Consider the following 14241-nt stretch of genomic DNA (forward strand, 5'->3'; position numbering starts at 1 on the left):
GGCTGCTCTCTGGTTTATGCGGTTGCAGCAGGTGTGTTCCATGGCCCATTTTAAGAACCAGCCCTCAAGGACATTCTCTTTTTCAGAATTCTCTACTACGGGAAGTTGAAAATGCAAAGAAGCAACTGGAAGAGACACAACATGATAAGGTACTTCACTCTCCACATCAATAGAAGTTCCAGAAGAGCTGACTTCAGACACCATAGGTGTTTAGAAGGAAATGAGACAAGCCCTCCTGGTAGTTCTCTTAGTCCTCACAGTGTGCAGCCCCTCATTGAGCATGCTGAACACTTTGTGTACATGGTCCACAACCCTGGGTCCTTGAGGAGGTCTGTTTGAGACTAACATTAGCATGGGACTCTTGTAAGGAACAGGGCCAGCAGGGATCTGCTGGGTGGGCGGGGGTGGGAGGTGATAAGACCTTGACAGGCTGTGTGGGCCCTTTATGCAGTCAGTGCATTTTACCCCTCGACAGTTGTCCCTTTATAACTCTCCTATCACCAGGAGCACTGTTTTTTATTAGGGCATCCATGGATTTAGAGACCTGAGTTCTGCTTGCTCTAGGATGCAGAAAGTGTTCTCAGAATTGAAATGCACCTTAGAGGTGCTCAGTCCTTATGAGAGAGCTGGCATATAAGCTATTTACTGTTTCCTAGGACCAACTTGTCCTGAATATTGAGGCCCTGAGGGCCGAGCTGGACCAGATGAGACTGAGAGGCCCTTCACTTCATCACGGGTATGGTGATCACAGATGGACGAATTTTCAGCCCTGTGCATGCACAAGGGCTTGTTGCTGCCTCTGTGGGCAGCACAGTGGAGTTACAGAAGGTGGGAAGAAGTTCCTTGGTATTTGGATATGCTGACTGAGGTGCCCATTGGAGGGAACATGATTAGAGTGAGGAACAGGCCTGATAGAGAAGTCATATTGCACCTGTTCAGAATCCATTGCTCATGGGTTTGGTGCTGCATTTGGAACTATCTTGTGAAAGGACACTGTTGCTGCTGTGGGGTGACTCCACTCCTGACAAGCCTACAGCACTTAATGTATATCCCTAAAGGACTTTTGTCTTCTTGTAGAAACAGTTCTTGCTGGGTCTTACTCTTCTGGCTTTATTTCTTATGAGAGTTGATCTTCAGTCGAAGTTACTGAGGTGGTCACTTGGTGACACTATTGGGTAGCAAACAAACTTTCTCTTGGAGCAGGCAAGGGAACAGTGTGGGGCCTATGCAGATGCCTCTGCACTTAGATTTTGGGGTGTTGTATAAGCTAGGCTTCCTGCAGCCTCTCTTTCCCTGACCTGTTTCACACCAGAAGAGGTGCCCGTACAGAACTAAGAACCCTCAGTGCAAAGCCAGAGGGAGAGGTGGGTTACTGCACTGGAAGAGATGAAAAGGGCCTTGGGGACAGAGTCATCATGACCAAAGTGATGGAGAGAGGCAAGTGCCATCACTGTTGCAGCAGCAGACCTGCTGTTGGGAGCTAGTAAACATCACTACAAGAGACTTTTGCTCTCTTTTTTTTAGACAAATATATTTTATTTTTAATCGCATGTGTGTGTAGTGCCTACAGAGACCAGAAGAAGGCATTGGATTTCCTGAAACTGTTCTGAGCATCTGACATGGGTGCTGGGGACCACACCCAAGACTTCTGGAAGAGCAGTACTTGTTCTTAACTGCTGAGTCATTTTCCTTTTATTGAAACAGGGTCTCCCTTTGTAACCCAGACTGGCCTCAAATTCATGATCCTCCCACCTTCCCCAAGTGCCAGGATTCAAGTGTGTGCCATCACAGCTGGCTAATGTGTGACTTTCTTTAACAAGGAGTTTTAGATTTGAAAGGGGCTTAATATGGAGGAAAGCGTGCTCATGTTTGAGTACCCTGCAGCGGGACACAGTTCAGGTAACAGGAGAGGAGTGTGGCTTTGGGAGCTCCATCATCTTTCCCCATGGCCTTGAGATACTGGGTAGAAGAGAGAGGAGCTGGCCTGGTTGCAGGGGTGGAATTGAGGCACAGAGCAACAGGTGGGGAGAACTTGACAGTGACATAAGTCATATTGGTGTGATCTGCCCCACTGAGGAGTGGACTTGCGGAGGTGAAGTTTGAAACAGCTTGAAAAGTAGGAGGACTGACAGCTCTGAGATCCCAGAGCTGCCTGTAGTTAACACAGAGCTGTGCTCAGCTCCTCAGCTTGGGACTCGGACTGGAACCATGTTGAGACAGCAGGTTCCTGAGGATTAAGGTGTGGGGATGTGGGAGAGAAGTGGAGCTAGAAAGGAAGCCATGAATCTCGTGTCTTTAAAAACATGGAGAAGATGAGGTGTCAGTGATGCCAAAGGGGATGAGTTGGCAAGATCTATGTGCAAGAGTTCCCCTGAACTATCACTGAGTTCCCCCGGGACTCCTGCCCATAGATCCTTTCTTCTTGGTCTCTGACAGAGGTCTGAAGTGAGGACATCTGCCTTTTTCCCCAGGAAGTTTTAGGGGCAGCACTGGGAGAAGGGGAGAGGTGGATGCTGAGGTTGAGCTCCTGTTGTTCTGCTGTAGGAACAACCAGTGGTCAGATTCTCCTTGGTTGCTCAGCCTTGTCCCCTTCTCTAGAGATTTCTTCCGCCCAGGGTGTGAAGCCCTCTGACTCTATCTGTGCACCACTGTGTTAAGCCCTAGCTTCTAGCTCCTCCTGGGAGTGCTGTGACTCTCAGTTTGAACTTGGCATGGCAGAAAAGCCACAGGGCAGGTGATGGCAACAGGTGGTGCCTCGGCGTGCCCTTGACCTGGAAGAGGCTCTCGATGGGCCTCAGGTGTCCACACCCATCCCTCCTCCCATTGTCGTAGAAGAGTGGGTTTTTCTGGCTAGGACTGGGTAGCTGAGAGCTCTTGGACAGGTTCAAGAGGACCCTTCTTGGAGACCTTTCCAACATGACACTTTATCTTCCTTCTGACACCCACCTTTTCCCATGTTTCAGCCGACCCCATTTGGGCAGCGTCCCGGACTTCAGGTTCCCTGTGGCAGACGGGCATGTGGATGCTTACAGCACCAGTGCAGTGTTGCGGCGACCCCAGAAGGGCCGGCTGGCAGCGCTGCGGGACGAGCCCTCCAAGGCAAGGCCTCCACTTGCGGAACGTCACCTGTTCCTCTTGGACAGACTCTGGGTCTCCTTCTTCCCCCATGTTCCTTTCCTTGGCTTTTCTGGCTAAGAGCTTGCTTTTAGGGTATGCTTGCTTTTTGGTTTTAGTTCTTTCTTTAAGAACAGAATTTTTAATAGGATATCCTTTAAGTTAATGCTGATTAGTATGTACTTGAAATAGTAAATAAAAGCAAATGATGCCAGGTGTAGTGGCTTCAAGGTTTCAGGTGCTTGTAGATGGGGAAGGATTGGCAATGTGGACTTAGTGTAGGCCCGTGGCTTCAAGCTCTTGTTGATGGACCTGCATGGACTCCCTGAGGTCCTTGCGGTATGCCACTGGCTCTTTTCAGAGCTCATATTTGAAGAAAGCCAGGAGGAAACGCAGATCCTCCAGCACCTGATCTGGGAAAGCCACATGCCTTTTTATGAGATACTCCCTCCATTACTGGGAGTCATTATGGTCTGTCCCTACATAGGGAACCACAGAATTGTCCTCTATTTGGAGAGAGGAATATTACTTTCAAATTGCTGGAGTATGCTGAGGGTTAGAAGCAGGAGGCAGTTGGGTATCATGGACACCTGTACTTTAGTAGCCAGCTGTCACTGTAAGTGTTACAGGCTAGGAGAATGATAAGCCAGGAGGGGTGGGGCCTGGGGCAAGCCAAATAGCCTATTCAGGGAGGACAGCAGCCAAGTCTGAGCCTGTGTGGGCTGACTGCATGGACAAGCAGGTGAACAGAAAGCAAAATGGTTGGTAAGGACTGGTTGGCACGACCCTGGAGCAGCTCTTCTGGAGGAAGGTGCTCTGCCCACTTGAGTGAGCCCTTGTGAGTGGTAGGACAGAGACTAATGGCAGTTGCTGGAGAGGTTTTGCTGATGGACAAGGAAGCGGGATGGCAGGAGTTTGGGGCTGGGTAAGGTTTTGTGGTTTTTGTCCGTGGTTTCAAGATGAGAGATGGGGGTGCTGTTCTTACCTGAGGGGATGAACCAGCTGAGAGAGGGTGCCACTGGTAGGAAGTCTGTGTGGAAGCCACAGCAGGTATAATTCCTTTGGAGGAAAGGTGAAGGCATGAGCCCTGACCTTCCATCCACAGAGTAGGGAGGGAGAGCAGCAGTTGGGAAGGGAGGGAGGGAGGAGGGTATTCATTAACCACCAGGAGGATTTAACACTGGCTGCTGTGGATGGTGATCACAATAGACATCTCCTGTATAGCCTTTCCCCTGGAAACTCTACCATGGGGCCAATAGCTGTGTTCAGGTGCCTGCTTTGCTTTCCTCCTCTGGCTCTTGGTGCTTTTCTATGCCAGGCTTGGGAAGTTCACACCCAGTGCATCACTCTGTGGCAGTTGAATATGCCCCTTCATGTGCCACTAGACTTCCTTCTTAATTTTTTCACTAAAGTGGGTGACCTGAGTGTAGATACTGAATGTTCAGTGTGTTTCTATCACAGTAGAGGTGCTTGTTCTCTCACCTTGAGACAGGCTCAGCATGTGCCCAGTCTGACCCCCAAATCTAGACCCATCTTTGTATCCACCTTCCAGGTGCTTCTATGCAGGTGTGTTCCACAGTGCCCAGCCTCCCTGTCTATCAGGTGCCTCTTGTTTAGCAGCAGCTCAGGTGCATGAGTGTCTTCCTAAAGCCTTGGCCTTCAGCAAAACTATTCACATTCCTGATAGCAGCCTTTCCTGCCCTTAGAATGCTTGCTGTTACTCTTGTCTGCTGAGACATAGTGTTCTTATTGGTAGGTGCAGACCCTCAATGAACAGGATTGGGAACGGGCCCAACAAGCCAGCGTCTTGGCAAATGTGGCACAGGCATTTGAGAGTGATGTGGATGTATCTGATGGTGAAGATGACAGAGATACTCTGCTCAGCTCAGTTGATCTGCTGTCACCCAGTGGGCAGGCTGATGCACAGACATTGGCCATGATGCTTCAGGAGCAGCTGGATGCCATCAACAAAGAGATCAGGTATGTGTGTGTGCGTGTGTGTGTATTTGATATGTAAGAGACACAAGGATAGTAGGGACCGGGGGTAATGGCATTAGAGGCAGGAGGAGCAGTAATACAGTTCAGACTAGACTACAGGCAAGCAATTTTGAGGCTAGCAATTTTTTGTAGCCTGGGCTACATAGAACCCTGTTTCAAAATAAGAGCAACAAAAAGAAAGTAGAAGGTGGAGACAAGAAGACTGAAGTGGATAATTTGGAGGTGTGAGAGTGGAAGGAAGGAGACAGAGAGGTGACCAGAGGAGACTAGGGTTGATGCTGTACAGGATCATTATAACATCCCTGTGAGGATGTTATAATGAGGCCTAGTGTGTTCTACACTTGGAAATCAAAAAAATGAGTCATGCAGGAGTTCACTTCCACGGGAAAGCATGGTATAGGTGAGATCAGCATCCCCTTTATAGCCCTGCACAGCAGAACACTTGGGCTTCTGAGATGGCCTTTCCTTCTAGCAGCTTGCCCACCTCCCCGCACCTTGCTAACGGAGGTGGAACTCTTCCATCCCTCCATGCATAGAGAAACAGGGCCCAGATCACTCTTCTGCTACCCAGAGCTGTTCCTGGAAGACTGGACACAGGATATGCAAGGTGCTGATGAGTAAAGTGAGGTGGCGACTTGACCATGCTGTGGTCAAGAAGTAGTTGGGTTTCCTTCCGTCATCCAGTGCTAGCATAACTTCACTCATTTTTAGAGTGAGGCCAGGAACATTCTAGCTGTCAGTGGAGGGAGACAGTCTGACAGTACTAGCTGCAGCCCACATAGGTCTTTTTTTTTTCCACATAGGTGTTAAAGACACCTTCCTCCCACTGTAGCTAGGCTCGCACACAAGATTCCCCCCACCCCCCAAACTAGACTCAACTTGTTCTGCTTGCACATACAAGCTTGCACATACAACTTGTTTCTGCTTGCACAGGACTTCCTGATGAAATAAGGCCAACTACTCTTATTTGGGTTTTAGACTGATACAAGAAGAGAAGGAGAATACGGAACAATGGGCAGAGGAGATCGAGAGCAGAGTGGGCAGTGGAAGCTTGGACAATCTTGGTCGTTTTAGATCAATGAGCTCCATCCCCCCCTACCCTGCTTCCTCGCTTGCTGGCTCTTCTCCTCCAGGCAGTGGTCGGTCCACACCGAGAAGGGTCCCTCACAGTCCTGCCCGGGAGGTGGACAGGCTGGGTGTTATGACTCTGGTAAGTAAGACATTTTCTACCTCAGCCTGTTGGGGAAGGGTTACACATGGAGGTCACATCTTCCTCCAAGAGGTTCCAGATTATAAAAGCTGAAGGGGTGGAGACAGAGGCAGGTGATTTCTGTGAGTTTGAGTCCAGCCTGGTCTACATAGTGAGTTGGGTTAGCCAGTGCTATATAGTGAAACCCTTTTTTCTCTTAAGTTAGCTAGTATTTAGTTAGTCAACAATGCAAGTTAATTATAATACTTAGATGACCAGCCTAGCATGTTACCACTTAGTTGTAGGATGATAGGCAGGGGTCTGGTGCAAGCCAGAAGGGGCTATGCTGCCTGTTTCAGCAGAACTGACTGTGGAGAGCTGTTGTAGCATGTGGGAGGAGGCACAAAGAGCCTGGGATGGAGGCCAGTGGTGGAGTGAGCACTGCCTAGTTCGTACCAGGCTTCCATCTGCAACACACTTAAAAAAATTGTGTAAGGGAGTCCCTTAGCCCTTCACTGCAGCTCTTTAAGCTCTGAGGCACAAAGGACCACTCAGGAGACCTGTGAACTATGGAGCCGAAGCAGATGGGAATTAATTATGACTGGTTAGCTTGGGAGCACTTTTATCTCAGAAATGCTATGACCCAAGTGTGCAGATCTCAGAATACCCAGTGACTGTTGAGGGTTTAGCGTGTACATGATCCTAAGAGCCAACCTACTAAACTCCATCTCAGTCTGTATCCTAGCCACCTTGCAATGCTGCACCTCTTTTGCTGCTGCTTTCATTCGCAATTTCCATGACACTGGCAGTGGGCATGTAACTGAATCATTTTAATGAGCTGTTGAATAGTACAGTCTCATGTATTTTGATGCACTGTGTAATATGTGTCATTAGTGCAGTGGGTAAGCTCTTAACTTTAATGGCGTGGTCTGTGGTTTTGTCCTCCTTCCAAACACTTTGTAGGAGCAGCTCTGTGTCTGTTTTCAGTTTAAGACTGTCCACTTGCTGACCGTCAGTCTGCTTCCATTTGATCCTGACCCCAGATCCCTGTCTGTCTGCCTATCCAGGACCTTATGCTGTGATAGTCCCACCCCTTAGTTCCTGCAGATGACCACGCACCCAAGTGCACATCTGCTGCAGTATGCTGGAAGAATGCATTGTTGTGCTTTTTCATGTTCATAATGCATTCTCAGTTGCTCATGTTTCCTACAAGTGGACACAGGCTGAAAGGGGTATGTGGTCTGTGATTCTGTAAGGGAGAGTCCTGATTGCCCAGGTGGTACTGATGGAAGCACAGATACAGCCCCTTCTGGTTCTTCTGTCACATGGCTTTCAGCTACCTGCTGGCAGTCTTGCTGTCTTTGATAAGCTCTTAATGTTTAATGTTGTGCATGTTATATGGTGTTGGGGCTCTCGCTGGTACCTTACTAGCTTTTCTTACATCTTTTCACAAGGGCGGATGGAGGGGGATACTCTCACTGCTTTAAACAATCAGTATATTTTTGAAAAGTTGTAAACCAAATTCAAGGTAAGGACTTTAGGCTAATGTCCAGTAGTTGGTTAACGCAAAGCAGGTTTGTTTGACTTTATAATAGATAATGTAACAGCTTCTAATGGAATTTATTAAATTCCAATGTGTTTGCAACTAGCGACAGAGAGGCTGGCTCGAGTAAGGGTCATTAGAGTCCTGCTTAGATGGAATGCTGAGTTTTAATACATTGCCTGTGTTCAAACTCAGTCTTAACCAAGTAATAATTACTGTTGCCTCCTGGTTTAACTATCTTGAGAATGTTTATTTCCAGTGATGTTTCCTCTCAGTGCTCAACCTGTGTGTGTCCTTCTGACCCTGCTTAGCAGTTTGCCTCACTGGTCCTTGGGTCTTTTCCCACATATGTGCAGTAAACCTGCTCTCTCTCTTCTCTCTCTCTTTCCCCCTTCTTCACATGCATCTGTCAGCCTAGTGACTTAAGGAAACACCGGAGACAGGTAAATCATGTGCTGACCTTATATACTTCGCATCTCCGTGACTGACACACTACTGTAATGTGAAGACAAGTACCTGACACTCCCAGCAGTATTTAGTTTGATCCTGCATGTCATGTTGGTGGTCATGTGGGAAGCCTGTCCCTGAAATACTAGGACGGAAGTATCTGTGTCTAATTATTGCATGCTTTTCTGCTATCTAGAATTAAGAACAAGAGTTCCTGAGACAGAGCTGCAGGGATGTGCTGTGGGGAAGGCTGGGGCTAGCACCCAGTGAGCTCATACCCATGCCCAGCATGGGTCTAGCATGTGTACAAGACATTGTCTTTTTATTTATTTTTAACAATTTTGTTTCTTTGAGACAAGGCCTTACTCTATAGCTGAGACTGTTTTGGAACTCATTGGGTGGCCTAGGTCATCCTCGAACTCACAGCAGTCCCCTTGTGTCAGCCTCATAAGCACTGGAACCGTTGTCTTAAATTCTTACATGCATCCATGTGGGATACAGGTCACCTTAGTTATTTCATTTGTCAGTGTGGAAACTGAAGCTCCTGTTGTGTGGTGTGGGGTTACAGGTGTGTGTTCAGGACTGTCTGGCTTCAAAAGCTGAGCTGGTGGCCAGTTTGCCCTTGAGCCTTTTGCTAGCTGTCCTGATTCCCTGGCAGTATCTAGGAATTGGTGTGAGTGCATCATGTTGGGCAGAGTTGGGAAGAGCTGGCAGTAGCTGTTTTGGTGGTTGACCTAGACACTTTACCTCTTATCTTTCTTACTCCAGCCCAGGAATCTTGCCCTGGGATCAACCTTTCTAGCTCACTGCACTGTGGAGCAGTCATGGCTTCCATTCCTACTTGTCGCTGATGAGTTTGCCAATGAGTGTTGCCATGTTGGTGCTATGGTTTGTTGCCTCTTTCTTTTAAGTTAAAAAAAAAAAGTGACACACCTGTGCTGCTCAGACAGTGTCGATGCACAACAGGAAAGACACAAGTTCCAGGACAGACTGGGATACAAAGCAAGACCCACCCCTTCGTCCCCAACTCAAGTTGGCAAGTGGACTTGACTCAGTGACACAACTGCTCAGTTGTACTACAGTGTTCTGTTCAGCTCTGCTGGCTTGTGTCAGTGAGGAACCCCACTTACTCCAACATGGTGATCTCGTCTATGGAGCCACATATGGGCTGGTGCTGCAGTGTGGTGTACCCATCTCTCCTTTAGTCCAATGGCAAACCAAGGTGCTTCTCTACTTGGTAACATTGAAGAGTCTGAATGTAATAGGAATCCTAGTGCCATCCCTTCCTGAGATCTCTGTCAGGATTTTGGGACCAGATTGGGAGCTGTTGTGAGTGAGGCTCTGCTAAGGAGTGTGATAACATCCTCAGCATGTGAGTTGCTCCTGAGCTCAATTCTTTGGTTTGTGTTTAAATAATGATCCCATTTTTAAGCTGTTAACTCCTTCAGAGTTTTTAGCCATGGTGGCTTTGGGGAGGAGGTGATGGAACAGTGGCCTCCTGCATGCTAAGCATGGGCCCTTTGGAGCCTGGCCCAGGCCCATGATGCCCACTGATGTTTTGAGATCATTTTAGACAGGGAGATGCAGAGTGCATTGCTGCTGGCTAGTGCCTCAGCTCAGCCTGGCCCTGAGCGGATGGGGCTCAGTAGGACCATTGATCCTCAGTGCCGTTCTGGTACTCAGCTGCCAGCCTTCCTGTGCATGCAGATGCTTGTCATGCTTCATGAAATCTGCCTAACTTTCCTTAGAACCAGACAGTGCAGGTGTATCCATAGCATCCAAGTGGGGAGAAGCAGTTCACTGCTGTGGACCCTCCTCCATATATACTCATTGCCATCTTAGTGACGTACACAGGAGTATTCTATCTAAATCAAAGCTCTTAAACTGCATTCATGTCTACACGTATAGCCTGCAGTACAAATACCCAGAAATGGAGCCATACACCTGGGTGTGGCTCATGGTCTCTAGCTGTTCTGTGTATTCCCAGTCCCCAGACAGGAAAGTGCTAATTACTTGCTAGGGAAGAGTGCCTCCTCAGTGTTCCCACAACACTGTTCTCCAAAACTCAGTGTTCTCCAAAGTGGCTGGAGAAGGCCTGTCAAGAGCTCCTGGTCAGTAAGAGCTGGTTGTCCTCTTGTGTCGATGAGGATGCAGTTGATAGCATGGATCAGTTCTTGGTTGGCTCCTTTGTTGGGCATTGGCCTCTGATGTGCTTAGTCTTCAGGGAAGAGTGGTTGGTGTCCTGTGCCTCCCTACTTCATACTTTTCCCAGAGAGATGGGCTGTGACTCACATTGTTCCATGCTGTTTGTTTCCCTTCTGGACAGCAGTCCTGAAGATGGTGTGAACTAAAATGCAGCCTTTTAGCCAGGCACAATGGTGCCACCTGTAACCCTAGCACTGGGGAAGCAGAGGTAGTACACTCCCAAGGTCCATCTCAGAACAAAACCACAAACAACAAAAAAAAAAAGACATGTTTTTGTGTTAGCAGAAAGAGGCTAATAGGTCTTTGAGTACACTGTTCACTATTCTTGCCCTTATCTTGCCTTCAGTTGCCAGCTTCCAGAGAAGAGGTACGAGACGACAAGACGACGATAAAATGTGAAACCTCTCCCCCCTCCTCCCCGAGGCCCCTGCGCTTAGACAGGCTGCACAAGGGCGCACTGCACACGGTCAGCCATGAGGACATCAGGGACCTGAGGAAGTAAGGAGCAGGGCTGAGGACAGCAGCCCCTGTGTGGAGTTGTGCTTGTCTGGGGTTGAAGAATATTAATCATAATTTTTTTTTGGTGGGGGGGGGAAGCAGATTTTAAAGAATTTCAGGTTATTCAGTTGAAGTTACTGACATTGCCTCAGGTGTTTCCAGCAGCCGGGCCTATCTGGGAACATTGCAAAGAATGGTGCTCCAGGGCTGCACAGCCTTGTTCACATGCAGGTGCCTCTGTGGTTCTGGATGGTGCCACTCTACTGACTGAGAGGAATAATATCGGTTCAGGACCCCTGAGATCAAAATCTCGAGATTTATTTGCTCCACATGGACAGAGGGCAGGGAATAAGAGACAAAGACAGGAGATTGAAAACAAGGGAGAAGGGGAGGGGAGCAAGGGAGAAGGGACAGGGCTATTTGTCCTGGAGTTGGAACAAAGGACTGCCGCTGGATAGAGAGGAGACAGATATAACACATAGAGAAATGGCAGTTTATAAAGGTACAAGGGGAAACCTCATGTTAGGATGAGGTGTTTAATTTTAATCTAGCCTGTAAGGTGAACCAAAGGGGTGTTTTGATTGCTGGACTTCAATACTTTGATAACTGGACTTTGGTAGTCAGCCTCAGGAAGAGGAAGTGGCCAAATAAGGAAATAGACCTTAGGGACTAGCTTTAGGAGTACAACCTAATGGTTTTTAGCAAGGCAGAGGGAATGGTAAAGAAGGGCAAAGCCTACCAGAGTCATGCTCGCCATGCCTGAGCTCAGAGTCCCTTCACTGACAGCCTGGCTTCTCATATTCTCTTGCTTTCTTGGGTCTCCAAGTTGCTGGGCAGTTTGTGTTTTCCCCACCTCTTTATTAAAATGCTCCCTGTCAGGAAACTAAGAGCTTGTTTGCTTGCTGTGACCAATGGCAGAGTTTCTGTTCTGTCCTGAGCAGGGCAGGGGAGGGCACTTGAACAGTAGCTCTTACCCAGCTCTGCACGTAGTAAGCATTTTTTTTTTTTTTTGGCTGGCAGTGGATTTCTCTGGTCTCCATAGGCATCTCATTGACTGAGCCTAGGGCTCCCTTTCCAGTCATTTAGAGTCCAGGCCTCCTCTTGAGAGGAGTTTCAAGTCCCAGAGAAGCTGGTTGTTCAGAATCAGGCTTCCTTCTGAGAGTCCTTGTCAGCCTTTGTCATTGCACAGCATACTGTGAGAGACTTGGTGAATCTCAGGAGCTCTGAGGACCAGTTATTAAAAATGTAGAGTATCTGGCTGGGTGTGGTAACTTAGGTCTCTATAAGCCTAGTGTTTTCAAGACTGAGATGGGGTTTTCATGAGTTCCAGGCCAGCCTAGACTCGAGTGAGAGCCTATCTTAAAAACAACCTAGCAAAATGTAGCAGTGCCTATGCATGGGCTCTCATGTTATGATAGAGCTCTGATAAAAGTCCATTTTATTTCCTTGAAGCTCCACAGGTTCCCAAGATGGTCCAGTGAGCAACCCTAGCAGCAGTAATAGTAGTCAGGACTCTCTCCACAAAGCTCCAAAGAAGAAGGGCATCAAGTCCTCCATTGGCCGCTTGTTTGGCAAGAAGGAAAAGGGCCGGCCTGGGCCACTGGGGAAGGAGTCACCAGGACAAGGTTGGTAGGTTTGCAGTAAGCATCTTTTTTCTTCTCCTCCTCTTCCATCTCCATCATCATCATCAATCATCATCATCATCATTTTTATTTCATGTGCATTGGTGTTTTGCCTGCATGCATATCTATGTGAGAGTGTTGAGTCCTCTAGAACTGGAGTTACAGACAGTTGTGAGCTGTCATGTGGGTGCTGAGAATTGAACCCAGGTCCTCTGGAAGAGCAGCCAGTGCTCTTAACCGCTGAGCCATTGCTCCAGCCCCTGCAGTAAGTATCTTAATAAGGGTGTGAGGTGCTCTTGGGTACCTGCTGTGTCTGCGCCTTCTCCACATGCCACCATACACTAGTGAGCATGGGCCCTCAAAGGTGGTACAGATATGACCCAAAGAACAGTGGCTAGCAGTTGAGATATACCAGGTGTCTTGGCCAGAAATAGCTCTCAACTCTCAGTGTGAACTTAATTACCTATAGAGAACAGACCTGAACTTTGCTCTGCCATGTTGATTTACTTAAGCCTAGGATCTCTACTTCCTTGTAGCTGGTGTTTCAGAGACAGAAAATTCATCTCAAGATGCCTTGGGACTCAGCAAACTGGGAGGACAAGCTGAGAAAAACCGTAAACTTCAGAAAAAGTAAGCTTCTCATTGTGTTTCCATACAAGGCTTAATATTTAGGTTTCATCCGGTATCAAATTCTGTGCACAGCTGTGTGTATGCATAGCCTTCTGAAAAATAACTCCATGCCGAGGGGAGGAGAAGTGGAGACAGGACAGTCCCTGGAGCTTGCTGTCTAGCCAGTCTAGCCAGATGGTCAGGCTCCAAATTCAGTGAGAGACCCAGTCTCAGAAAGTTGTGTGGAGATCAATAGAGGAAGACACCTGATGTTGAGGCATCTTTCTGTGACCTCTGCATGTATCTGAAGTGTACCTACATACATGAACAAGTACATATGCGTACCCCTCCAACACACACATGTGTAATAACAGTCTTTTTTAACTCACACTTCCTAAAGACGGGAACATTTATGACTCATAGAAGGCATTTGCCTGCATTCCTGCCTCTGTGGAAAGTGTCTTGCTAAGGTGCCATGCTCCACAACCCATCTTTGGAGTCAGTTCTGTGGCTCTGGGTAGTCATGTAGCCCCATGTCTATTTTCCTCGTCTGTAAGATGAGAGTCATGGCAACTTACCCTGGATGGCTTTTCTGAGTATTAAATAGGATGGTGGTTATCTTGAAGAGTGATAAGAGGACTGGGATATGGCTCAGTTGATAGAGTGCTAACCTAGAATGCACAAAACCATGGCCTCTCAACCAGCACTATATAAACTGAGCATAGTGGCATGTGTCAAATCTCAGAGATACTGGCAGGAGGATCAGAAGTTCAAGGTCATCATCTGCTGTATAGTGAGACTGAAACACGTAAGACTCGGTCTCACATAAATAGCTCTAAGTCCTGCAAATTGTCTAAACAGCTGAGCTCTAAGGGCAGCCACAGTGACTGGGCCCATGTGAATGGCCCTCTGGAAGTACTCGCCACAGTGTTTTCTCCTGGTAGACCGTCTTATCACAGATAGATTTAAGAATTTATAATCAAGTTTCAATTCTGCACTAAGTCTTGAAAGACTGG

The 14241-nt window shown here is 47.8% G+C and overlaps 1 protein-coding gene across 12 annotated transcripts in view; it reads left to right on the forward strand.

The window, feature by feature from the left end:
- The window catches only part of Ppfia1 (PPFI scaffold protein A1), an 83244-nt gene that overhangs the window by 48014 nt on the left and 20989 nt on the right, over positions 1-14241 (forward strand). For 9 of the 12 annotated variants that reach the window (XM_085693419.2, XM_085693415.2, XM_085693416.2 and 6 more), the window contains 9 exons: positions 87-149; positions 657-736; positions 2964-3099; positions 4871-5094; positions 6091-6322; positions 8258-8287; positions 10843-10994; positions 12447-12619; positions 13153-13246. In XM_085693419.2, coding sequence (XP_085549545.2) covers positions 87-149; positions 657-736; positions 2964-3099; positions 4871-5094; positions 6091-6322; positions 8258-8287; positions 10843-10994; positions 12447-12619; positions 13153-13246 — 1184 coding nt within the window. The remainder of the gene's footprint in view (positions 1-86; positions 150-656; positions 737-2963; positions 3100-4870; positions 5095-6090; positions 6323-8257; positions 8288-10842; positions 10995-12446; positions 12620-13152; positions 13247-14241) is intronic. The other 3 variants (XM_085693417.2, XM_085693425.2, XM_085693424.2) reach the window with 1 other exon arrangement.

This window comes from Myodes glareolus, chromosome 7 (assembly GCF_982192425.1).
Source record: "Myodes glareolus chromosome 7, mMyoGla1.1, whole genome shotgun sequence".
In the NCBI taxonomy this organism is placed as follows: Eukaryota; Metazoa; Chordata; class Mammalia; order Rodentia; family Cricetidae; genus Myodes; species Myodes glareolus.